Source organism: Chrysemys picta, chromosome 12 (genome assembly GCF_011386835.1).
Source record: "Chrysemys picta bellii isolate R12L10 chromosome 12, ASM1138683v2, whole genome shotgun sequence".
Taxonomy (NCBI): Eukaryota; Metazoa; Chordata; order Testudines; family Emydidae; genus Chrysemys; species Chrysemys picta.
Window position 1 is genome coordinate 15122858 of NC_088802.1, and position 27490 is coordinate 15150347.

General features: G+C 49.0%; 1 protein-coding gene and 1 long non-coding RNA gene across 3 annotated transcripts in view; one reads left to right on the forward strand and one right to left on the reverse strand.

Moving 5' to 3' along the window:
- Nucleotides 1-16903, reverse strand: part of LOC101951870 (butyrophilin subfamily 1 member A1-like) — a 207180-nt gene extending 190277 nt beyond the window's left edge. The window contains exon 1 of one of the 2 annotated variants that reach the window (XM_065564942.1): nucleotides 16636-16903. In XM_065564942.1, the coding sequence (XP_065421014.1) occupies nucleotides 16636-16702 (67 nt within the window). In that variant the 5' untranslated portion in view covers nucleotides 16703-16903. The remainder of the gene's footprint in view (nucleotides 1-16635) is intronic. The other variant, XM_065564941.1, reaches the window with a different exon arrangement.
- Nucleotides 1-27490, forward strand: part of LOC135975049 (uncharacterized) — a 234349-nt gene that overhangs the window by 184220 nt on the left and 22639 nt on the right. The gene's annotated exons all lie outside the window — the stretch shown is intronic.

Sequence of the window (27490 nt, forward strand, 5' to 3'; positions counted from 1 at the left end):
CAGGGGGGCCGTCAGGGAACGGGGGCGTTGGATGGGGCAGGAGTCCCAGAGGGGCCGTCAGGGGGCGAGAAGTGTGTGGGGGGGTCGGATAGGGGGCGGGGGCCGGGCCATGCCTGGCTGTTTGGGGAGGCACAGCCTCCCCTAACCAGCCCTCCATACAATTTTTGAAACCCTATGTAGCCGTCAGGCCAAAAAGTTTGCCCACCCCTTGTATAGACAAACGTTAAATTAATTCACTACCAAAAACTTTGTTACTGGGGAGTTCAGGTTGCCTCGGCTGTGCCTTGTACCCTTCCAGAACGCAGAAGTTGGCAGCAGAAAACTGGACTCCTCTGGGAGCCAGGAAACACACCCACACTGACACCCACAAATTACAGACATTAGATAAAAAAAAAATGCAGGGTTAAGGTAATGCCTTCTGCACCAGGCCACACTTTTACTGATTAGCTAAACTGAAATAAAATGATCTTAATCTGGCGGTGGGAGCAGGGACCCAGTGGGGGTGGCAGGTGGGAGCAGCGGGCAGGTGGCTGGCAGGAGCAGTGAGCAGGCGGCCAGCGGGAGTGGTGAGCAGGCGGCCAGCGGGTGCATTTACCCCCTTCCCCCCGCTCATGGCAGGAGCAGAATGCACACAGATGTACCTATGAACTCTGGGTCTGTGCTGACCAGCACAACAACTGTGAGCGGTGTGTAGAACCGGGGGCACACTACAAGAACTTGGTTGTTGGACTGAAGATAGGGTTACCATATTTTGTGCCGCCAAATGGAGGACACTCCACGGGGCCCCGGCTTTTGGGGATTTCCCTCCGGACGGGGATTTGAGCCCCCAAAAGCCGGACATGTCCGGGAAAATCCGGACGTATGGTAACCCTAACTGAAGAACCTGAAGCAAAGGACACTGCCCAGCACACTCTGGGGAGGGTGTCTTGCTCATGCTTTTGTGTTTATGAAAATCGCTTGTGCTGTTTTCTCAGATTAATGCTAGGTTACTTTAATTAAAGAAACTATTTCTATCTCAGACTCTGCTTGCGAGAGGGGAAGATTTGCCTCTTAGAAGCGCCCAGAGGGTAGAGTGAAATTTTCCCACGTTACTGGGCGGGAGCTCAAGTCGGTTTTGGTTATATTGTTGAAAAGGAACCCCCTAGATATTGAACCCGACGCTTCTTGCTGCCCACTCCAGCTGGCAGACGGGTCACATCATTATAGCACTTCTTGATTGTCGGCGTAACTTTTGTCAACAAAAGTTGGCAGTGTAGACAAGGCCTATTTCAAGGTGGGTGGATTTTTTGTTTTGATTTTGTTTTTCTTTTTCGAGATGTAATCTGTATCCAGGAGATAATTCAGAAGGTGCTGAAACTATTTTTGAAAAGAAAATAAATTACACCTGCAAACACTCGCTGGGAGGGGTGATGGGGATGGAAGAGGAGATGGGAACAGGGGTTGGGTCTGCAGCAAGGAATGTGGGTATTATGGGGAGGGGGATAAATGGGAATGGGTGAAAGGGGAGGAAAAAAGGGTTGAGGCCTCCTCAGGTATGGGGAAGGAGCGGAATGGGAGGGATTTGATATTGTGAGCAGGGCCGGCTTTAGGCCGATTCAGCCGATTCGGCTGAATTGGGCCCCGCGCCAAGAGGGCCCCGCGCTGCAGCTGTCCACCCCGCCCCCAGCTCACTTCCCCCTCCTCCCCTCCCCTGAATGCTCCGATTCGCGGGAAGTCTGAAAAGAAGAGGGACGGGCCGGCAGCACAAGGTAAGCTGGGGTGGTGGGGGCGGGAGAAGGGCTCCGGGGAGGCGCGGCCCATTCCGCAGGCCCCAGCGGCTCTGGCCTGGCTTGGCTGCAGCCCGGCCCCTGCAGCGCGGCCCGGCTCCGGCCCGGCCCCCGCGGCGCAGCGCGGCTGGGGTCCCCCCGTCCCCCCCGCGGCGCGGCTCAGCTGGGGTCCCCCCCGCGGCGCGGCTCGGCTGGGGTACCCCCGTCCCCCCCGCGGCTCGGCTGGGGTCCCCCCCGCGGCGCGGCGCGGGTCCCCCCCCGTCCCCCCCGCGGCGCGGCGTGGCTCGGGTCCCCCCCCGTCCCCCCCGCGGCGCGGCTCCCCCCCGCCCCCCGCGGCTTGGCTCCCCCCCGTCCCCCCCGCGGTGCGGCTCGGGTCCGTGTCCCCCCCCCCGCCCGCGGCGTGGCTCCAGGTCGGACCGAAGCCCGGCAACCCCGGTGGGAGCGCGGCTCGATTCCTGGGGGCGGGGCTTGCAGCAAGCCCCGCCCCCAGGAATCGGGCCCCGCTCTTGCTAAAGCCGGCCCTGATTGTGAGGGGTGACAGTAAAAGTTGTGGGTTTAGGGGCAGGGAGTTCTGTCAGCCCCAAATTCTCCCCTTCCCCACTCTGGGATCTGGGGGAGCCCTACCCTTTTGCAGGGCTCTGAACCCCATTTTCTTCCCACTGTATGTCCTGGGATCTGGGATCCCCTGCCACTCTTGGGGTGTCTAACCCCCACATGTAATCTGTGATCACAGGGAGTGGGGTGGGGCCTGAATGTGGTGAAAATGTAAACATCTGAAACGCAGGAAATGAATAGTTAAAATACACATCACCCCTGTGTGTGGTTGCCAGAGTGTGTAGGGGAGGGGGAGTTGGATTGGGTGAGCCTGCAACATGGCTGGGGAAGTCTGGCTGGACCAGGGGCGGGGGGCCCAGCTAGGCCTGGTAGTTGGGGTGAGGAGCCCAGCTCAGTGTGCAGCTCAGGCTACGTAACCGAGGTACTGTGTGGCCCACCAGTAAGCTGCTGCCTGTGATGTGGGCCCCCAGAAACGCAGGGCAGAGGGGAGCTACATGTCGTGGGGGATGGTGGAGAAGGAAACAGACACATCAGTCTTCTCTCACATGCTTAAAGTAGCCGCTGTGTAATAAAACTGTCAAGGTGTTGGGACAGAGACCTGGGATGAGATTTCTCTCACCAGCTCTGTTACCAGCTACACACTGCAAACATTGCACAGCACGACCATTATCCCCATTGCATTATAACAGAACATACAGGGGGAGGGGCAGTGAGCAACCACGGAGCAAATGAGTGGCCTAACAAAGAGTTCCCAAGACTAGGATTATTCATCGCTCTGCCACTGAGCTGCTGGGTGACCTTGGGAAACTCACTTCTCTTATCTGTGCCTCAGTTTCCCATCTGTAAAATGGGGATAATGATGTGAAGCTCTTTCAGGTCTACTAATAGAAAAGCACCATACTATACTTTTGATTATTACTTAGGCACAGTCGTGTAGCAACTGCAAACCTAGGTGAGAACTACAACCACATAAATGGCCACTAGCTCCTACAACAAACGTTTCCCTTTCTGTTAAAAATAAAAAACAACTAGAAAATTCACTGACAAAACCTTGGTTAGCACAGAGTTCAGGCTGCCTGGTGATATTATCTCCTGCCCTTCCATAGCACAGTGACAGCTCTGAGACCCTGTCCCCACTACTCTCTCCACTGGTCAGTACAGCTACACTGAACACAGGGATGCAGCTGCAGTGCAGGCAGATACATGCTGCAATTCAAATCTGTGGAACACGACACAAACAATGCCCCCTTCCTGTAATCCTCCCTCATGTCTATTCACTGACAAAAAACTTAGTTACCTCCAGGCAGCCTTAACTCTGTGTTATTTCCTGCCCTTCCAGAATGCCTTTTTCCGCAAAACTCAGACCTCTAAAACCAGGAAATCCATAGTGAAGGCAAAAAGCCAAACAACCTTAACTCTGCCCCTTTGGAGATGGCAATAACCACTGGGAATTGGCTGCATGCACTAAAGCTACATGCACTGTGCTCGGTGTAGCTGTAATGACTAGTGGAGGGGATTGTTTGGAGCCTATTGGCAGAGCTGTCACTGTGATATGCGGAGAGGTGCAGGTGTACCTTAAGGGATCGATCATGCCTCATTTCAGTGCTGAGTTGTGTCGGTTGTGTCAGTAGCGGGGCACAGACTCCTTGCCATGGGGATTGTCAGCTGTCTGGTGTCAGATATGCCAGTGATCTCCAGGCTTGGTGAGGGGTAAGTGAAGGCAACATCCCAGAAGGAATCCTCAGGGCAAGGGTGATGAGGCGATAAAATTTTGCAAGTCAGGGATGGTTTGTGTGCAGCAGTGTTTGAATGGAGACCAGGAGTTCGCTACACCTGACCTAAGCCTCATGTCATGGTTACAGAACTAGCTACATCTCTGTCCCCTTGCTGGTCTCTCTGACCGCACCTTCAGGGGTCAGGCCTCCTGCCTCTACGTGTGCTGGGGGCGGGGAATTCCCCAATTCGCCCACTCTTAGACCAGGCTCTGGGCTACAGGTCCCTGTGTATCAACCACTGTTACCCTGAAGGGGCCAGACACGTGCTGAGATCAATCCCAGCTGGTGGCATCAGTTTGGGGAGGATCAGAGTCATTGTTCAGCCCCAGGTGTGCATAAAATAGTTGTAATAACCACAACATGTTAATGTCACCTGACTGTTTAGGGGTATTAGTGTGTCTCATTAATTCCTTGCTCTAAAGACCTCACATTTGGGCCACTAACCCGACCCCAGACTCCAATGAGTTGCAGCAATTTTCAAAACAATCTGAGTATGCGTGTGAATTTTAGAGAACTTAGAAAAAATGGATATTAAACAGCAAACTAGAATCAACCTTATACAGAGCACACTTACTGCCCCACTATAATGAGAAAAATTGTGTCATCTCACAATTAACCCTGTGACTCCACTTATTACACCATTGAAGACATTAAATCATCAGAAGAAATTACTGACCTGCCACCTGCAGTTCCAATATAGCATCTTCATAAGAGACACCGGACTGAAAAAAACACACATATGGCCCATCATCAGAGGGTCGGATATCGCGTATTCTCAGGGAAACTCTCCCATTGGTGATGTCGTCTTTCAAGAGCTCAGTTCTTTCTCGATATTCCAACATCTGCTCTCCGAACTGATCCTGCCCATCACGGTACAGGTGCACAGCTGGAGAGAACTGGGATCGGAACCATCTCACCTCCATGTTCTCAGCACTCATCCTGGGGGAGAGGTGGCAGGGCAGGATGGCCTCCCCGCCAATGGAGGCAATGACTGGGTGATCAGGTCCAGTCACTGTGAACTGTGCTGTGAAATGTACAATGAAAAAAGGAAATTAATTTGGCATGGGGGCTGGGGATGGCATTAATTGAGCAGTAAAACACACAGTAAGAGAGCGCCCTGCGTTAGAAGTGAGAGACCATTTAAAGACAAAAGCCTGACAGAGAAAACTTACCATAAACCAATCAAAGGTCTGAACACGTTACACTTATACCAAAGGATTCTCATCTGGCACATGGGACTCTCTGGTAGGGTCCAAAGTCATTCAAACCTTTCTCTAAGGGTTTGTCCTCTTGGTTAACAGATCCTGTCACTTTGCAGCCCAAGATCTCGGGCCTCTGGTCAGTTCAAATCCAAGTTTTTATACCAAACATCTTTGTTCTCTTGGGCTTCTGGGACCTGGTCTAACCCAGTTTATGCAACTCTCCTGAGGGGTGGTACTTCTCTGGAGCGGTTACCTGTCCCACAAGTAATTACCCCATGGTCTGTACATTCTGAAGGAGATGGGGTAACCCTCCCCCATGGCATAGATTACCATCCCAATCCCACAAAGATACATATAACATGTATAGATACCATTGATAAAGGGGTACAAAAATAAACAGAACATTCATAAAGTGAATTTAATAGTCCCCAAAATGCTGCATGTGGCTGCAATATCTGTCACACAGAGTTCACATGTGAGTGTTATACACTGTCCCTATTATCTCTGAATAAAGCTCTAACTTCTCATGGGCACCCTGGGGATAATGGTACGGGGGCCTGGTTCTCTGATACACCAAGGCCTTTTCGTGCTGCTCCAGCACAGAGGCCTCCTCATCTGCAGGAGGGGTGGTGTGAAGGCTGACAAGGTGTAAAGATATGAAAACAGATCATCACTATGCAAGCAATGGCTTTAAAGGTAAAGTCAGAGGTCAGATAATGGAGGGAGGGGAGGAGGCAGATAGAAAAGAGCAGGAAACAGAGAACCGGTCACTATGGAACTGCACAGGATGTGGGAGTCTCGGTGCAGAGACTCAGCATCAGGAGAGACGGAGAGAGCTGGTTAAATTAACAGGATGGAAACCACAGCAGGAGGGAACCAAAATGCCCAAGGAGCTGTGGAGCCAGCCCCGGGGGGTGGAGTGGGTCACTATCAGGGCTTCACTGAAGGCACAGAATGAAGAAGCCAGCAAATATCCTCACATCCTCACTGTGAGGTGAGGTCTATCTCTGAGCCCTAGTCAGATGTGCCTAGTGCAGCATGAATGACTTGTGGGTTGTTACGTCTAAACTGGAGAGCCTAGGATTCAGGACTCCTTCGTGGCTGAAGAGTCTGATTTGTGACGTATACAGTCTGTCAGTGCAGTGTATAGGAATTGGATAGTGTCCTTTTAAATAGTTTGCGAGCCCTGTAGTGGTGCTCACTGTGTTCTGTGTTTTAGAAGCTGCCAGAAATCAGCCAAAGCAGTAGGATGGATGTAGTGTCAAGGCCTGACAAGATGGTGTATAGACAGTAACCATGGTTACTGGGGACCCAGGTGTAGCCTGTGATTTCTCCATGCTGCTGGTTGTGGGCAGGTTGATCAGACATGATTTACAAGACAAGGCAGTGATGTGAGGTGGATGGTGATGACCAGCAATAGCAACAGCAGCAAACCCAGTGAGGATCCCAGAGCTCCTACCTGACACCAGTCTGTGAACCTGTAGAGTGAGGCAGAGAGCGATGTAGCCGGGCAGAGCGGAGCTCACTGTGGTGCCGGGGGAGAACGAGGGAACCTTCCCCGTCATCATAGCTTGGTCTGGGGAACAGGAGAAATAACAAACCAGATGGCAAGTAAGTGGGATGCAGTGACAGTGCCAGGTTGTCTGACTTTCATAGCCCTGGTCCACTGATCAGTTCTGTTTACATTAGCGCACTTCCCAATATTCATAGACTAAAGTCAGAGGGGACCATTAGATCATCTAGTCTGATCTGTGCCACAGGCCAAAGACTCTCACCCATTTACCCCTGTACTGAGCCCAAACTTGTGTTTAACTGAAGCATCTTCCGGAAAGTCACCGATCGTTGATCTGAAGACAGCAAGAGACGGACAATTCACCACTTCCCTGGGTAGTTTGTTCCAATGATTAATCACCCTCACAGTTACAATTCTGTTCCTTAATTCTAATGAGAATTTGTCCAGTTTTAACTTCCAGCCGTTGGTTCTTGTTATGCCTTTCTCCACTGTATTAAAGAGCCCTTTAGTACCATGTATTTTCTTCATGAAGGTGTGACAGGTGGGGAATTTTACTAAAATATTTTTATGAACTATTGGTAGGACTCTGTACTGATCCCCTTGGCATCGCTACTGCTTCGGGGGAAAGAATTGCTTCTCTCGCTGGGACGTGGCCGAACAGGCTAGGTGTCTGAGATGTAGAGCCACTCGGACTGTCTGGGCTGGAATCAACCCATATCAATGGAGGATTTTGAAAAGACAATGGGAAGCCTCAACGATTAAGCATCAACTCCTAGAGCAAGTTTCTTCCCCCCACCTCTCTACAGGGAAGAGGAGCAATAGCCGGGAGCTGGAGCACAAAGGGCGAAGGTGCCAGGTGTCTGTGTTAAAGGACTGGGCTGACAGAGACACAGGGACTCACTTGGGACTGAGAGACAAAAAAGGGACCGGGAGAGAGGGAGCCAAGCGGGACCCTCCAGCAGCACGGCTCGGCAGAGCCCCAGCTCTGGCCAGGCTGAACCCTCTCTTAAACTGTGCTTCTCTGTGCTGACCTAAGGACTTTCAGACTCTATAGGCCAGGTGACTAACACATGGTTACTTGGTGTGGAAAAGGTGCCTGGTGTCTCTGCAGATACTCACTGAGAACACTGAGCCCTGAAGGGGTAGAACAAGTCTCCTGCAGGAGTCTGGCTTGGTTGGACTTGCTGCAGGGACCCGTGGAGAAAGCCAGGGATTGCTGGTGCTCAAAGGCCCAGTTTCTGAGTCACTGAAGCCATGGACTTGCCTCTGTGGAATTGTGTGGATCGTGGGGTCCAGCACAATCAAGGGGTCACTCCCAAGGGCCTGGCTGAAGGCCAGGGCACAGACCAGGCCTTGTGAATCCATGACAGAAAGTCACCTCTCACTCGTCTCTTTGCTAAACTGAACAGATCGATCTCCTTCAGTCCCCTACTGTGAGGCGTTTGCTCCAGCCCCTAAATCATGTTTGTGACCCTTTTCTGCAGTGTCTGTGATATTTTGGGGTGCAATGCAGACCTGTAAGGGGTTGCTCCAACACCCGCCCTGCCCTCCCAAGTGCGGCTGCTCAGAGCCCCTGGGGAACCTGCCCACGTCACACAGGCGCCTGCCTGGGAGCAGTTCAGAGCTGAGCTCTCTTGGAAACGTGGCCCTAGGCCTTTATGGGCCCTGGTGCCTGCAAGAGGCTGCGTTGCTGTGAAGGGCAGTGGGGGGCTTCCCACAAGGGCTGACGTCACTCGGGGCTCACACCACATAGCGCCGATGGAAGCTCTGGCTGGGTCTGGGCTGTGACAGGGTGAAGTGGCTGTAACCTGCCTTAGGCCAGGACAGCAGCAGGGGCCGGCAAAGAGCAGCCGCACTGGGGAGGAAGTAGGTGAGCGCAGGGCTGGCGGGGGAGTCACTCACTGAGCACCTGCATTCGGTGGTGGCTGCTGATAGCCTGCCAGTGAGAGGTAAAGCTCCCCCCTCCCTGCCAGAAACTCCCCTAAGGGAAACAGCAGCCTCACCTACCCTCCCTTGGGGTGAGTCGTCCCCCCCCCCCCAGAATGCAAAGGGCCTTGAGGGCACAGACAGGTGCAATTTACACTCAGAGGGGGAGATTTTCACAACCACAGGGGATTTAGGATCAATGGGGCTTGTGCTCCTGAATCCCTTAAAAGCTTTAGAAAATCTCCCCCTCCCTGCATCAGTTGCACCCAATCTGGCCCCAGGTGTTTCCCTTCCATCCTTCACCCTCTCACTCTGGAAGTTCACGGTGGTGAGCTAATGATGAAAACACCTGCACACGCCCAACAGTGCCCCACAGGAGAATTACAACTGGCGATCGCAGTAAATGTGCTCCAGGAGTTGCTGTAATTACCTCAGTCCTGTGTAAACAATGGGACCAAAGTCTGCTTCAGCAGCCACTAGACTCAGTGGCCATGTTAATTTACTCTAGTGCCCTGGAATATTCCTCATTCCCAGCCCCACCCTACAAATACACGCAGGACTCATGGCTGAAAATACTCATTGATGCAAAATTAACCAATGACTATTTGGGGGATAGGGATTTCTGCTATACTCTTCAGGTGGCCCAGCCCCACCCTTTGGGCCTCAGCTCCTGCAATGTTGTTCAGTCATCCTGGCTCAGACACTCCTCTCCTGGGCCCCAGCTGCTCTGCTCTTCTCCAAGACGCAGGTGCCAGCAAGCCAGGGAAACAAAAAAGCAAGATGGTGCCAGGCTGCATGCAACAAACCTGCTGAAGTCTCTGGGATCTTGGAAAAATGCTAAATTCCATCACCGGGGAATGTTGTGATGTTCAGGGTAAAAATGTCCCTGAATGGTGAGCTGGGCTGTGAGAAGGGAGCAAACATTAATAAAATATCACAATAGCCTGTAACAATAAACGCTGATAGGAAGAGCTGCAAACAGAGCCGGAGCTACCCCATTGGGGGCCCTAAGCAGGAATAGTGGGGGGTGGCCCTGACCCACCCCTGAGAATTCTAACTGCATTATTTCCACAAATCATGGACCCCTGAGCTGCTCGGGGCCCTAAGCTACTGCTTAGTCTGCTTATGCCAAGTACCAGCTCTGGTGGGAGACAGGCCGACTGAATCAATCCCAACAGACAGGCTCCTGGTTTAACTCCAGGACTGTGTTAAGATCATGCCTGGTAAACATGAGAAGTGTGGGATGGGAAATCAATGGATCACAATGGGTGTGTCTGAAATTAGGCCTAGCTGTGAACATAATACTGAGAGGATGGGATATTCCACCCACCGCTCCCCCTTGGGGATCTCTAACAGAGAATTTTGGGGGGAAATTTGCTGCTGGCTGACTGGGAGACAGGTGAGCCGGAAAGAGCGAGCTTCACCATCATGGCTGCCACCCCCACCATCTCTTGGGACTTCAGAATCCTCCATTACATGGTTGGGCCTTCATAGTCCTGATCCAGAGAGATGTGCTGACCAGACCGAGCCAGGGAGGGACCCAGGTGGCATCACCACCTCCACCAACTCTGGCTAAATCCCAGACACTACCTGGGATAAGAGACTTTGTCACATACACACACCCCGTGTGTCCTTTTCCTTCCCTACCTACCTTTCTCTGTCCTATCCCCCTCCTTTTGCCTTCTGTATATTTTGCAACAGTCCTGTAAGCCTGTGGCCAGAAAGAGGCAGCTACAAGCAATGCCCTGAGCAACCCGATGCTGGTAAAAGTTTGCTCTGTCCTCAAGTGGCTGATCAGACTGTGTGCTGTGATTCTCCAGCAGCGAGGCTGCAAGTCAGAGTCAGACCCACAGACAGAAGGTGCATTTCCTCTCTTTGCTGTTTTTTTCTCTCCCCTCCTGGGCTTGTCTTGTTTGGTTGTCTAGGAAACGGGATCGGACTTTCACAGAAGTAATGGCAGCTCCAGCCCATCTCAACTAACTTCTTCCCTTTTACTCAAAAGAACAGCTATTACCATTTCTAATTTTCCCTCCTTTGACATTCACCCCTTCTTGTCAACTTTTGAGAATAGGCCACTTCCACCTTAACTGAATTGGCCTCTTTAGCGCTGACCCTCCACCTGGTAAGGCAACTCCCATCTTTTCATGTGCTGTAATATTTATACTGCTTACTGTATTTTTCACTCCATGCATCTGATGAAGTGGGTTTTAGCCCACAAAAGCTTATGATCAAATTCATTTGTTAGTCTTTAAGGTGCCACAAGGGCTCGTTTTTGCTTTTGCTGATACAGACTAACACGGCCACCACTCTGAAACCATAAAGACTGACATACAGGGGGGTGCTTCCTTCTAAAATCTCTCTGCAGCTAAAGGAAACAAGGCATGTTATTAAAATGACAGCCTGACTCAATACTTTAAATATCAAATGTTTTAACTGTTTGTCCTTCTTTTCTGAATCTTTAATAAAAGGTTAAAGGAATATTTCATGGTGTGTTTGCCATGGTACTCAGCAGGCTGAGGTCTCTGAAAACCAAACCCCGAAACTTGTTTAAAAGTGCTTAATATTAGAAAGTGACAGGGTCATGTTAACACCTTTGGTTCTTTGTGCCCATTGATTCCATCCACATTAATACAACGTATAATATAACATACCATCATAAGCTCCATGGGGCCTCGACTCGGATGCCTGGTGCAGTTTTCTCTTTTCAGAGCTGCTGTTTCAGGCTGTCTGCAGACTCAGGCAGTCATTACCTGTTCCCATTTTCAAAGTTATCTCTGCAACCGTAAAGCTAGAAACCTAGGCTGGGGTTTCACAGCCACCTAGGGGATGGTATGATGACATTGCCTACAGTGCCATGTGCCCCATCTGTGACTGTAGCAAATATCTCCAATGGCCAGAGATGGGACATTAGATGGGGAGGACTCTGAGTTGCTACAGAGAATTCTTTCCCAGGTGTCTGCTTGGTGGGTCTTGCTGACATGCTCAAAGTCTAAGTTATCACCATTTTGGGGGTCAAGAAGGAATATTAAGTCAGATTGGCAGAGACCCTGTTTTGTTTTTTTGTTTTTTGTCTTCCTCTGTACATTGGGGCATGGGTCACTTTCTGATTTAAACTAGAGTAAATAGTGGATTCTCTATTGCTTAAAGTCTTTAAGTCATGACTTGAGAACTTCAGTAACTCAGCCAGAGGCTAGGGGTCTATTACAGGAGTGGGTGGGTGAGGTTCTGTAGCCTGCAATGTTCAGGAGGTCAGACTAGACGATCATGATGACCCCTTCTGCCCTTGAAGTCTATATGAATTGGGTGCCCAATTCCCATTAATTTCAAATGGGAACTGGGCATCCAAATGTTTTATGTGGTTTTGAAAATCCCCCCTGTGATTTCTAAAGATGCAGATGGAGATTCTGGAGCCCAATATCTGCAGCAAGAGGTGAATTCAGCAGCCTAAGAACTGAGGAATACACTGGGCCCAGCTGTAATAAGGGAAATAATATTTATTTACCACCCACCTGCCCAGGCTTCCCTCCGCACTAGAGAGACACCCCGACAGAGTTCTGGTTGTGAAGAGTGTGACAAGGGCAGGCAGCTGGACAGAAACTCAGCAGCAGCCCAAGATCATCAGAGAAAACCCTCTGCACAGTGTCAGTTTCCTTCACAGGTTTCCTGGTACAAGTAAAATAAAACAACTTAGCAGAGTCTGTGCTGAGATGCCAAACAGCATCTGCATCGGTGCCGATTGTGATGCTGGATGAGGTGATGCGGGCTCCAGTTCCCTATGAAATAAACTAAGACCAAACAGCTCACTTCACACAGGTCACCAGACATCATCCTTGTATCATCGTCCTGTACTATTACTGACCAACTGTACCAGTGCCCTAGCAGTGAAAATAACAGAACACCACTGGCCATCACCTACAGCTCCCAGCTAAAACCTCTCCAGCACATCATCAACGATCTTCAACCTATCCTGGAAAATGATCCCTCACTCTCACAGACCTTGGGAGGCAGGCCAGTCCTCTCTTACAGACAGCCCCCCAACCTGAAGCAAATACTCACCAGCGACTACACACCACACCACAGAAACACTAACCCAGGAGCCAATCCCTGTAACAAAACTCATTGCCTACTCTGTGCCCATATCTACTCTAGCGACACCATCAGAGGACTCAACCACATGAGCCACACCATCAGGGACTCATTTACCTGCACATCTACTAATGTGATATATTCCATCATGTGCCAGCAATGCCCCTCTGCCATGTACATTAGCCAAACCGGACAGTCTCTACATAAAAGAATAAATGGACACAAATCGGACATCAGGAATGGTAACATACAAAAGCCAGTAGGAGAACACTTCAATCTCCCTGGACATTCAATAACAGATTTAAAAGTAGCCATACTTGAACAAAAAAACTTGAAAAACAGACTTCAAAGAGAAACTGCAGAACTAAAATTAATTTGCAAATTGAACACCATTAATTTGGGTTTGAATAGGGACTGGGAGTGGCTGGCTCACTACAAAAACAACTTTCCCTCTCTTGGTATTGACATCTCTGCATCAATTATTGGGAGTGGACTACATCCATCCTGGTTGAATTGGCCCTGTCAACACTGGTTCTCCACTTGTGAGGTAACTCCCTTCTCTTCATGTGTCAGTATAATAATGCCTGCATCTGTAATTTTCACTCCATGCATCTGAAGAAGTGGATTTTTTACCCACAAAAGCTTATGTCCAAATAAATCTGTTAGTCTTTAAGGTGCCACCGGACTCCTCGTTTTTGTGTGTGGATACAGACTAACACAGCTACCCCCTGATACTTGATTAAATTTATAGCTTTTTAAATGCCCTTTGAAGATTCTGCAGCTTGTACTAGCACTAGTTGGAGTAGATGGCCTCTGCAGTGTGTATAGGAGAGATTAGAGTTACACTTTTCTCTGAGCAAAGCTTGTACTCCACCATGTTTTCCAGAGAAATTTACAGCTCCATCAAATCCACAAGCAGCCATCTGTTTGGGGTTCAATTGACAAGTATTTAACTCTTCTAAGTTGTGGCTTGTCAGAGATGCAGGTGATGTGTCTTCTATAACCTGAACATCTAGAAATTCTTCTACTGACCTACCACTGCTATCAAGAGAACGTAGGCAGACTTAATACTTGACACCCATTTGCATCGGTGCATTCATCAGCCATTTATGCACATTTTCTGAATGCGGTGAGAGAGTTCTTCACTTTTTCAACTGCTGAGGCTTTCAGTGTGGCACTGCATGCTTCTAACCAGTCAGTTGAGTTTCTTGCAGAAAGATAGTGAGCATTCACTGGTCTTGATCAGAACCAGTGTCCAACTTCCGGATTAACAAATGACAATGCACTTAACACTGGACTCCAGTTTGTAGTGTGTGGTATCTCTTGCTTAAAGCAAAAGTATGATGTGCAGCCATGTTTGTTCGCATAAACCGTGTTGTGTCTCCAGCATACTTAACAGCCTCATTAAGTACTTTTAAAATTGGCTTTGACAATGACTGGCTTATAAGGCTTTCTGCATGTCGATGTAGTCCAGAGGATTGGTGTTTTGCAGCCTTTTCACATAGTTTGTCAGCATTGGCTTTGCTGATCAGGCTGGCAAACCAAGCTCCTCCACTTTTACTATATAAATCCACGTTATGCTCACAGCTTGAATACTGCATGCAGTCCTAGTCACCCCATCTCAAAAAAGCTATATTGGAGTTGGAAAAGGTACAGAGAAGGGCAACTGAAACAATTAGGCATGTGGAACAGCTTCCATATGAGGAGAGATTAAAAAGACTGGGGGATTTTCCAGCTTGGACAAGAGACTACTAAGGGGGGGATATGATAGAGGTCTATAAAACACTTGACTGGTGTGGAGAAAGTGAAAAGCTCCCTCACATAACACAAGAACTAGGGGTCACCCAATGACAGTAATAGGCAGCAGGTTTAAAACAAAGAAAAGGAAGTACTTCTTCACACAACACACAGGGTACGTCTTCACTACCTGCCGTATCGGCGGCTAGCAATCGATTTATCCGGGATCAATATATCGCATCTTGTTAAGACACGATATATCGATCCCCGAACGTGCTCACCGTCGACTCCGGAACTCCACCAGAGCGAGCGGCGGTAGCGCAGTCGACGGGGGAGCCGCAGCCGTCGATCCCGCGCCGTCTGGACCCCAGGTAATTCGATCCAAGATACTTCGACTTCAGCTACGCTATTCGTGTAGCTGAAGTTGCGTATCTTGGATTGATTCCCGCCCCCCTAGTGTAGACCAGCCCACAGTCAACCTGTGGAACTTTTTGCCAAGGGCTGTTGTAAAGGCCAAAACTAGAACAGGATTCAAAAAAGAACTAGATAAGTTCAGGGAGGATATTGTCCATCGATGGCTATTAGCCAGGATGGGCAGAGATGCAACACCATGCTCTGAGAGCCTCTGTTTGCCCGAAGCTGGGAGTGGACGACAGGGGATGGATCTCTCAATAATTGCCCTGTTCTGTTCATTCCTTTTGAAGCACCTGGCATTGGCCATTGTTGGAAGACAGAGTACTGGGCTAGATGGACCATTGGTCTGATCCAATATGGCCGTTCTTATGAAAAAATTATAATTATAATATAATAAGTAGCAAATTCCTACAGACAGCGGTGTCCTGCACTACACGAATGAGCCACATAAGGAAAACCTGAAACATTTTACATCAAACATTTGATCACTTGGGCAACACAGCTCTGTCTGCTGGAAACTAGGCAGAGTAGGTGAGTTCATGTAAATACCGTCTGGTCCTGAAGCCTTCCCCCCACCCCTGACTCATCACTGGCTGTCAGGGGAGAGCTCATTCAGACCTTGCTTACAAATCATATTTTTGAAATTATAAAGCTGGCAGACATTGCCGAAACGAATGTGCCGACATTGTCAGAAAAAACAACAGCTGTGTGAGGAAGCCAGTCTTTGTTCGTAGTTTTCTAAGCTATTATACTTCTCAGGTACAAGTATTTTATCATACACTGTATATGCTTTTGAAGTGCATATTAATGCTTCAATTTCAATTGAAATTTCCCACCAATGACAAAATTGGCAACACTGTTGTAACTAGTTGACCACTGGAGGGGTGTATGGGAAATTTAGGGGGATGTTCAGCCCCCCCCCTCCGGGTCTCACTGAATAAAGTCTCCTGCTGCAGTAACCTTTATTCAGTAGGTTACTTGAAAGAGGAGCTGCAATGATTATGCATTTGGATGCCTGTGCCTTTAAGAACCCAGCCCTGGGAAGCCCATCCTGAGAGGTTTGGTCTGTGAGAGGGGAAATAAAAAAATCCCCTCTGTTCCACCCACCTCTCTGCCCCTGCCTGTGCCAGGGTTTTGCCTTCAGTCACCCTCTGGCAGCGCCTCACCCCAGACTTAAATCTGGCTCCTTCCCCCCATCCCTGATTTTGCCCTTCCGCCCCTTCCTAACCCTGCTTCCAGCTGCTTGACTCCCCTGACCAGTCAATTTTCGCCCCCTGCTCAGACCCTGGCCATCCCCTCCTCCGATTCGCCCCCTTTGCCCCTTTCTAACCCCTGTACAAAGCACTCAGCAGAATCTTATGCCTAGTAAGGGCACGGTGAAGGGCAGTGGCTTCAGCAGATGTTACTGAGCATGCTCAGTTTGTTCCCAGCAGATGAAGTGCTCCCCCTAAGTAGCAAATTCCTACAGACAGCGGTGTCCTGCACTACACGAATGAGCCACATAAGGAAAACCTGAAACATTTTACATCAAACATTTGATTTTTCTTTTTATCACTAACAACAAACACATCCCCCGAGCCCGGCGCCCCCCAGCCCAGCACCCCAGGAAGTCACCTCGGTTACGAGCCCCCAAATCCGGCCCTGGTCCCCAGGTCACTCACCGAGGCTGCAGCCCCAGTGCCGCACACGGGGTCCTGCCGCCGGAGGGTTTGAGACCCGACCCGGCATCGTTATTGTTGTGCCATTTGTAGCTGAAGTGACGGTGCCGAGCCCCCCGCCTGGGCCTGACACGCGCTGCAAAACTGAAAGTAGAGCAGTAGGGGAAGTGAAAGTACCGGTCTGTGTCCCGGGCTGGTTGGGGGCGGAGCAAATTCCTGTGAAAGTACCAGCCCCCCCGCAGGGCCCGGAGCTGGGGGGAGGGGCCTGGGAGGGGCAGTTTGCCGGGGAGCCAGTGTAGGGGTGTCAATGCCCCCCCCCCGCTGCTGTTCCTGCCCCCCCGGGGATCGCTGGGTTCAGTAATTCCCCCGCCCAGCACCGCCCGCCACAGCTCGGTCCGGCTGGGAAATAAAGCAGCAAAAAGCAGCAGCCAGTTCTCAGCCTCCCCCGCTGCCCTGCCATAAGTGGAGGCAGAACGAGGAAGGTGGAAGGGGTGGGGAGGAGCTGAAATCCGGAGTGACTGAGTGGGAACCGGGGCGGGAAGCAACAGCTGATCAATGGGGGGATCAGAACGGACTGACTGTGACTCAGGCCCTGCCCGGCTGTAGCTGGCTCGGCTCCTGCAGGCGCTCAGGGGGGCAGAGCCCGGGGGGGAGGTCATTGAGGGCAGCAGTTCTGGGACTCGCAGACCCCCGCTCCCCCGGGGAGTGGCAGCAGGCAGTAGGTGCCCAGAACGAGTCCAAGTCCCCACCCCAACCCCGCCTCAGGCTTTGGGAGGGAGTTCGGGTGCCGGAGGGATGCGGGCTCTGCGATGGAGTTTGGGTGCTGGCTGCAGGCTCTGGGCTGGGGCAGGGGGCCAGAGAGGAGGAGAGCAGGACTTCCCCCCCCCCAGCCCTCTGCCCACTGGCAGCAGTGAGCCCCAGGGAAGGGGGGGTCCTCCCTGGCCCCCCAGGCTCAGGGGGTCCAGCCAGGATAAGCCCTGTCCTGCCCCCATCGGACTTGACTCGGAGTCACCTGCCGGGGGGGGGGCCTGCCATGCGCCTCCTCCCCTCCTCCCTTCACAGGCACAGCAGCCACCTCAGACTGCCCCCAGTGCCCAGGGCCGGCTCTAGGCATCAGCGCTCCAAGTATGTGCTTGGGGCAGCACTTTCCAAGGGGCGGCACCCCAGGTCCCCCCCTTTTTTTTCTTGGGGCACAAAAAGCCGGGAGCAGGTCGGGCAGCCTGAACTGCAGCCCAGCCTGGGTGTGAGGAGCCGGGGAGGGAGGGAAGTGGGCCCGGGATGCAGCGAGGGAGGAGGGGTCCTGCTGCCGCTGCTGCTCTGAGTCTCCCCAGGGCGGCGCGGCGTTTCCCCACCCGAGTGGGCTGGGCAGGGCGCCGCCGGGCTGGGCAGGGGGCGCGGATCCCGGCTCGCGCGCTGACAGGGCGAGTGGCTGGGCAGCCCGAGCGGCCAGGGAGCTGCCGCTGCCCCCTCCTGCCCCCGGACCCAGCCCACCGCGCACCTCCCCCGCCTCAGCCCCGCACTGCCTGCCCTGGGCGGGGAGAGGCAGAGCCCGGCTCCGAGCAGGGCAGCGGGGGATACTGCCCTGCCGGGGGACCCCCGCAGCTCAGGCACCTGGGGGTCAGTATCTGTCCTCTCGGCTCTGCCTGGACGGGGCTGGGGAAGAAGCTGTCAGCGCCTGCCCCTCTCAGCCCTTGTACCCCATTCCCACTCTCAGCCCCTCCACTTGTACCTCCCCCACTGCTCCTTCGCTGCACTCCTTCCCCTTGTACTCTCCCTTCACCCACACCTCTCCCCTTGTACCCTCCCCCAGCCCTCTCCTCCTGCACCTCCCCCCTCCCCTGCACTTCTTCTCCCGCAACCTTCCTGATACCCCCTCTCCTCCTCCACCCTCCTCTGCGAGTACATCACACCCCGCCTCTCTGCCAGTGTAGAGCCCCCAAGCACCCCCACACCCGTTCTTCTGCCTGAACCCTCTTTACTAGCTCCCAATCCCTTTCTGGGTACAAGGTTTGAGGGTTAGTCCCTATGCCTTCCACACTGCACACTGGCAGGAGTTCATTGCATGATCTGCTCCCAACGTTCCCCCTCATAATCCCTGCTGCTGCTGCAATATCCAGGAAGTCTCAACCTTTTAGAGCAATGGGGTCAGTCCCAAAGACCATCGGTTACTCTGGACAAGCAGCCCCCTCCTGTCGTCCCAGGCCACACTCCCCCGCCCAGGCTAGAGAAATAACAGAACCCAGGAGTCCGGACTTCTCCTGGAAACCATTCCCCACGTCAAAGTCACAAAGACCCTAGGCACAGGAAGATCAGGGCCCTCCTCATTCCCCATTGATTTCCATGCTCAGCAGCTCACAGGGTCTGGCCCAGCTCAGAGACTCTCAGCCTGGGGAACAGTGTCCCAGAAGGGAAGGGCTGGGAGCCCCATTGCTGGAACCTTTCCAAACACACTGGAGATGGCTCTGGAGAAGGCCCTGCCCAGTCTGAGAGTGAGGGGCTCTTGGGGGCTGTTTCCAAATGAAATCCCCCTTTGGAGATGTTCTCTCCCGTTTCTGCTCTTCCTAGACAGACAGGGGAAGCCACCGAGGAACCCTAATGCCACTCACTTGCTCTAGGTGATGGTATGATGGATGGCGGATGTTCAGGGTCAGCAGATGTCCCTCACCCTCCTCCTCACTCTCCAAGCCGAAGGCAGGCTGGAGAGGGTGGTGATCTGAGGAGTTACCCTGCCCAGCCAGCAGGCAGGGTGATGACAGTGGGCGATCAACTGTCTGTGAAAAGAGGAGTTTGTCTTATTGTCAAGGGACGGAGAAATTCAGCCAGCAGCAGCGGGGTGCAGAACACTGCCCTAGTGCGGTGGTGACAGCGCCTCCAGGATCCTGACCTCCCAGCACTTTATACACCTTCCTGGAGCCTCCCAACCCCCCTGGGCTGTAGCAATGGGACCCCAACCCTACTGATGGCAAACGGGCCTGAGCTACCGGCTCAGGGTCACACCGAGTGTCAGAACCATGGATGGACCCCTTCACTAATCACTGCTGCACAGTCCCTCCCACAGCTGGCAATTACAACCAGGCCCTCATGTCTGGTCCCCCTGCCTTTGAGAGGGAGTGTCACTCCTGGTTCCATTGCTGCCTATTGATCTTTGGGACTTTGGGCAAGTTACTCCCCCTCTCTATGGCTCTCTGGGACTCACATCCCTGAATGGGCTTTAAAAAAGACAATGGTTCTAGTTTGGCCCCAACTATTTCTTGTTTCTCTACACTAGCCATTTAGCAAAGTTTAGAATACTTGACGTTCAACACCTGGAAAAATCCCTTTCTCCTTCGCAGACGGCTTGAACATCCCTTATCTCACCCAGGCTCACTGCTGCCTGGAGTTAGAGAACTGACCCTATTCCCTTTGGACCTACCCAAGGTGTCACACAGCAAAGCGGTGATAGAGCCAGAAAGAGGAAGCCAACAGTCCTGACTCTTGTTCTAACTAACAGACAACAACCCCCCCCCCCCCCCCCCCCGGAGGCAGGGATAGAGCCCAGGAAATAAGGGGTGAAAAATTTCATGGAAACCGTTTTCTGTCAGAAAATCCATTCAGACTAAACCACTTTGTTTCTTGAAATCATAACAAGTAGGATGAAAATTCTTTGCAAAAATATTTGTTTGCAAAACAATAGCATCTCCTGTTTGTCACAGTGCATTAAACTGTCTCGTCCTACACAAAGGGGAGACACTATGATCTAACAAATTAGTCTGAGCTAAGTAGTTGCTGCTCTTAACAATTTCAAAATAATAAAATACAAATAAAATAGAATATTATGTCATAATCTGATATGGCTCAATGCGATAGGACACCTCCTATTCTGCACTGCTATTAGTGACACTCTTCAATGGATCCCCATCATCCACCCGTCATGACGTAGGTAGGAGAGGATTGTTATTCGTACTTGACAGAAGGTGAAACTAAGGCTGAGAAAGGAGCAGTGACTTGTCTTAGCTGATGCAGCCAGTCAGTAGCAGAGTTGCTCTCAAATGAGCTACAGACCAACAATTGTTCATAGTAATTATTCAGCAAGTATTTTAGAAGAATTGGAATGTTAGAGAGGATCATGAACTGCTCCGAGACAATTAATGGATAGCAGCATCAACATTGGTCAAACATATAACTGGTTATGACTTATTTGCTTGGTCATAAAAGACAACAACAAAGACCAGAGTTTCCTCCCTGTCAATAGACCCCTCCTCAGCCAATCAAGGTTGAGACTTTGAGGGGTGGGAGGCGACGGGTTCTCATCAAATAGCCCAAAGAATGGCCCAGGTCAGCACCGAGGAGATCACTCTTGAAGCACTATTCCAGTCTCACCTCCCTGTGAGGGCCTCCCACAACACCCCCGGCCCCCACTACACACACAGAACTCCTGGTGGTGGGAGGAGAGCAGAGGAAAAGGACAAAGGAAGCAAGAAGAGAAAGGTAGGAGGGACAGAGGAAAAGGGAAAACAAAAAGGAGAAACCCCAATGGCCCCAGTGATTCTAAGGGACAAAGTCCTATGTCGGAAATAAAATGCTGCCCCCACAATCTAGTGTTTTCCTTTCCTAAAAATCAGCCAGCACCTGATGGATCAGACTGAACAGGTTCCAAACCTCTCGGAGGCTCTTACCTTCTATACAGGGACGTCTGTTTTCTAGCAAAATCAGTAAAAGAAAAGGAGAAAACTCCGAAGAGGGTCCTCCTTGCGCTCATGTATGTGAAAGTGAATTGTCTCTCAGTCCTCAATGAGAGACTTCGAGAAGGAGACATGCTGAAGCAAAGCCACAGGGATCTCCAGGGTTTCCCCTGTCCTGCACCCCTGTCCTGCCTGGCTGATGTCAAGTTCTCTCTGTGAGATCATCGCCTCCCCACCACCTTTGTCCAATAGGCTGAGGTCCTGCCAAAGCCCCTTGTGATGTCACTGCCACACCCACCCCTCCCCTGCAGTGCTGATGTCCTGCCCCTGTCCAGCCACATTGGATGTTTGAGCTGCTTCCCCTGGATCACCCCACTCAATGACTTCATTGTTGGGATGACACCGACTACACAATAGAACACGAGAGGCTCTTCCCCTGCTACGCTCAGTTTTTCTCAAATTAGCAGACTTTGTGGACAGAAGAGACAATTAGAGCATGTAATCTGACACCCTGAATATTGCATGCTTTCTGTACAGCATAGTAGCTAGTTTTTGACTAAACAAGTTCCAGAAAGGCATCTAGTCTTCATTAGAAGACATCAAGAAATGGGGAATTCCTACCACTTCCCTTTCTAGTTTGTTCCTTTGGTGATTCATCCTCACTGTTGAATATTTGTGCCCTATTTCTAATGTGAATTGGTCTCTTTTGAGTTTCCAGCCACTGGGTCTTGTTATGCTTTTCTCTGCTAGATTAATGAGCCCTTTAATACCCAATATTTTCTCTCCATGAAGTCACTTAAACACTTCAATGACGTCACCTCCTGATCTTTTTTATAATCTAAACAGGCTGAGCTCTTTCAATAGCTCACTAGCAGGCATTTTCCTCCATCCCTCAAACGTTTCATTGCTTTTTGCTGTCCCATCTCCAATATTTCAAAATCTTTTTCAAAGGTGGACGCCAAAACTGGATGCAGTATTCCAGGATCAGTCTAACTGATGGTGTGTCACCTCCTGCTGTACACTACATATATGACGAACAAAAACATAGTATAGGACCATTTCTTCTCCTTACACACAACCTCATTTAGTCATAATGATAGATTTCTCTTTGATTATGAATTATGTTAGCTAGCTAGATAACAAATAATCTATGAAAATTATTGTGCTTCTTTTCCTGTTAATGATTGGCTTTGTCCACATCATGATTTTCTTATAAGTACTCCTCATTAAACATTATTTAGCAAAGATTTTTTATGACTATATCTTACTCCATCGCTCATTTACAAACAGCTCATAAAAAGTACTTGGTGTTTGGACTTCGAGCTGTTTTGACTGGATACATTTTAAACATGCCGTGTTTTGTTTCTCTGAATAAATGGAAGTATCACACGTGGGTTCCTGAAAAATCAAGGGGCTAATTCTCAGCTGGTTTAAATTGTCATAGCTCTGTTGAAGTCAATAGATCTCTGAGAATTTACACCAGCTGAGGATCTGGTACAAAAACTCATGATTATGAAATTAAAACTCACTTTGAATATTCTGTACAAAGGCCCTGATTCCGCAGCCACTTCAGCATATTCTAAACTTTAAACACATGAGTGGCCCCATTGAAGGTTTAAAGAAAAACATATACTTAAGTCCCTGTTGGTTATGGGTTAGGGTTATGGATAGGGCTTAAGGCTAACACCAAACTGGTGTCAGACCCTGACACTGTACAAGTTACTCTCCTTTCCCAATCAAATAAAGCCCTGCCACTGGTGTATTGGAATTAGTCTCCCTTTCTGGGTTCTGGATTATTAACATGAAATAACAGTTTATCACAAAGCCAGAATCTCTGGGTCTTCTTCTCCAAACTCACCAGTCCAGTATGCCGCTTCATCACCAATCTCTCCCTCCTGGACGTCCTGCTCACCAGCATGGTCATCCCAATGGTGAGCAATCAAGAGACGAGTTCCTTCCCTAGCTACCATGCCCAGGCCTACTTCCACGTCCTGATGGACTGCAAGGAGTTCTTCCTCTTTGATGTCATGTCCTGAGACTTCTATATGACCATCTGATACCTGCTGCAATACGTCACCATTGTGAGCAATCGTATCTGCCTCTGGCTGGTGGCTGCCTCATGGCGAGGGGTAACATTTGCAAAAGCACTTATGTGACAAGGTTCCATTTTCAAAAATGCCTTAGTCACTCAGGCCAGATTTTTAAAGGTATTTAGGTGCGTTGTGAGATTTTCAAAAACATCTTATCACTTAACACCCATTGATTTCTATAGGTATTAAGTATCTAGGTTCTTTAGGTAATCCTCCATAGGCACCTAAATACCTTTAAAAATATGGCCATATTATATTTATAAGTGCCAAAGTCACTTTTGAAAATAAGACTTAGGTACCTAAATAACTTGGTGGGGGGTGATAATTTTACCCAATGGCAGTAAATGGAGGAGAATCTGTGTGCGTTTGAGTATGAGTGTGTGTTTGTGTGTTTATATGAGAAGAAGAGGGAGAATGTATAGTGAGACAATGTATAGCCAGGTCTACACTGGAAAAGTTTTGCTGATATAGCAATACAAACAAAGTCTCCTATTGTAAATGTACTAGTAGTTTTGCTGGTATTGCTTACACTGGTTCTCTGAGAGAAACAAGCCACACTGCAGAAGCATTTTTAAGCTGGTTTAACCACGTTTACACTAGGGGTTTAACCGGTATAGAAATGTTGCAAAAAAAAATCACACTTCCAAGCTGACATTGCTATGATGGTGAAAGTTTCTAGTATAGCTCTGGCTTATGTGTTTCTTTTTGTAAGATTACATTATAAGTGCAATATACTTTGCCTTCAGTATGTGTTTGCTAGTCAAGTACACTGCTCACATGTGTGTTGTTGTCAGTGTTCATTATTGTGAGTGTATATCTGAGTTAAAATCAATGTGCATGTGAGTTTTCTATCCTGTGTGTGTCCTTGAGAACATACATGATGTGAATGTACAATATCATGTGTTTATTACTGAAAAATATTGTGTAACTTTTGTGTGTGCTATCAGTGCTTCTTCTGGAGTGCAAGTGTGCATTATTGTTGTGTTTGTGAACACACAATATTGTGTGTTTATTAGTGAAAAATATTGTGTGGCTACATGTGTGTTGTGACTGTGGATTATTGTGTGTGTGTTTCTACATGTACATGATTGTGTATTTATGGGCAAATATTATTTTGTGCATGTGTATGTTTGGAAGTGAACATTAATAATGACTTACTGCTGAGCCTGGTATAAAAATCAAAAGCTGCTGTCTTCCTGCAGCTCCTAAGATTGTGAGATTTTAGTCCATTCAAAGGTGATGCCTACAATGTATCATTCCCTCACATGCCAAGTCCATCTCATTTCAGGAGTCCTTCAATGTTTGTATTTGCTGTCTTGTTAATTTTAAAACAAAATTTGCAATAATTATTTTGAGCCACATTTTCAAATGTCACTTTTATTCTGCATCCTGAAAGGATTCCAGAATTGTGCAAAAAATTACATATTTGGGCTTTTATTTTCAAGGGAGTCTAAGGAAGCTCGTGCAGTAGATAGGAATTCAGAACTTCTTCCAGGCCCAGGTCCTTCAAGGTATTATGCACCCAGCTCTCATGGGACTTGGTTTTTGGTTTTGCCACTGACCTACTTGGTGACTCTGGGCAATAGCCAATACTTGGTGCTTCACAGCAGGTGAAAAATCAACTCATCCAGTGCTGAACATGGAATGTAACTTATTCCTTATGCCCGGAGGCCAGATCAGAAGAACTCAGTTCCCATTCAGGCACCAAATTAAATGGTGCCCATGGATGAAGTTAATCTGATAATGACATCAGCCTCATGATAGCCTCTAATGGAAGGAACTGTCATAACTCAACTCTAGAGATGATCAGGAAAAAAAGTTTCATTATTCACTGCTCTGTCGATCTAAACTGTCTAGATGGCTGCCATGACTGCAGTATCTGAGCCAGGAGTGCTCAAAAGCATTCTGTCACGATGTTTCCCAATGGATAAATTGCAGGGTTCACCAAACAACATTTTCACAGAAAGTCTTCACTTTCCTTGAACATTTTCTGTTTTTCATTTAAAGAAATGAAAACTGGAAAAACAAATATTTTTGGCTGAAAATTGTATATTTAATTTAATTTAATGTTTTTTGACAGTTTTCTGACAAAAAAGTTCAGTTTTGAGAAATGTTGGGGATTTTCTTTGACAAAAAAAACAACAAAAATTTCATGAGGAAACAAAGTTTCCAACCACCTCTGTTTTAACCACTAACTCTTTAATATATTTATCCTCACCACAGGTTAAGGGCAGGGCAGTACTATTATATCCATGTGACAGATGGGAACTGTTGTCCAGACAGAATCACGTGCCCAAGATCACACAGGAAATCCAGGGCTAAACAGGTAGCTGAGCTGGGTCTCTCAGGTTACAGGTTAGCGTCCAAACCACCTGGACCATTCTTCCTCAGTCATTGCTGTCACGCTGTCTGGACTGGCTCACAACCATGAGTGCCAATCTCAGGTCAGACTGTCAGAACATAGGGCAGACACCCCAAACTGGGGGTATATTCTATCACTAGATTTCACCAAGCCAGTAATAAATGTGAACTACTGGATCACTATATGAGTATTACCATGGAGTCACAGACACTCCCCTAGGATCTCCAGCGAATCTTACCAACCAGATAAACTGGACTTTGTGATAAAAGGTTATTAAAACAAACAATCACATTATATTAGGTTACTCCCAACCCCAAAGGGTCAGTCACTTATCCCAGGTCAATGGATACTCTTGATCTCACATCAAAGGCAACGCTGGCAGCCAATTTCTCTAGTAAACTAACTAAAGGTTTATTAGCTAAGAAAAGAAATGAAAGTTATTGAGAGGTTAAAACTGGTAAAATAAATTAACAGGTTTGGACAGTCCAAGTTTGTCAGTCCAAGGTGACAGCAGAGATGTGGTGATCTGCTAGTTTTCCATAAGTCTCTCAGGGTTACCCAAGATAACTTTGGGGATCTCGGTCTTGCATCTGGAATGTTCCCTGAAAGTGTCCAAAGAGCTCAGAGATACAGAACCATTCCCTGGATCCATTCTTATCGCTGTCTTCCTCGGAAAGCAATCTGGCAAGTGTTTCCATCACAGCATGGGTTTTTCCTCTGTTAACTAAACACAGACAGGGTCTGTGGATTTCCATTTGTCAAACACGACTCATGCTTTTGAAGTTAGCATGTTCTTCATTTACATTTCCAAGGTCCAATCGCATTTGATGGGCAAACGTAATTACCGGGATACATGCGATGTAAATTGCAATGTAACAATATACAACAATCCTTCCTTAGTTTTCATGAAGTTCACACATCAAGTAAATTCACACTTTGGAGCTAGGGTTAATTAAATACAGGGATATACATAATGTAAAGGGATAGCATTCAACAGGTTACAGATAAATGAAGGCAATATCATTCCCATTTCCTTTGAACTAAATTAACACTCGAGTGAATTAGTACACTTAACATTTATTTGATATTCACACGTTAGTGATGGTAATATAGTATGTAGTCCTGTTTATTTGCCTGAGATAGAATTTGGGGTTTTGTTTGCCCGCTTGAATTTTGAGGTTTTTAAAATATAATTGTTTGTGTCTTATACCCTTATCAACATATGTGAACAAGGAAAAAAAAAACACCGTGTGTTGCTTCTGCCTAGAGCCAGATGGGGTTTTTTAGTGCAAAGAGAAAAGATAAGAAATAGAGTTCAAGTGTTGCTGGATACGGTGGGAGTTTGATTTACAGTGTATAATTGATGGCTGCTCCTCTCCCAAGACAAGGTCAAGTAACCAGTTGGGAGGGGCCAGGGAGATGGGGGGAAGCTATAAGGAACACTAAAACCCAATGAAAAAGGTAACCCTGACCGGTGCATAACCTCACTCACTACCCCTCCCATGGGGTAGAAAAGACGTGGTACCGAAGCCCCCAGACTCAAGACCCTCCAAAACGGAATAGGACCATGCATTGCAAGGGTGGTACCAGGGACATACACTACAGGTATATTTAAGCTCACTACAAAGGAGGAGGGAGAGGAAGCTCTACTGGTGTAAAGAGCTCTGGTTATGCTTGCTTGTTAACCCCAATAAACATCGCACTGCCTGCATTTTGGACTCTCACTATCTGCTTTCTGTCTGCAT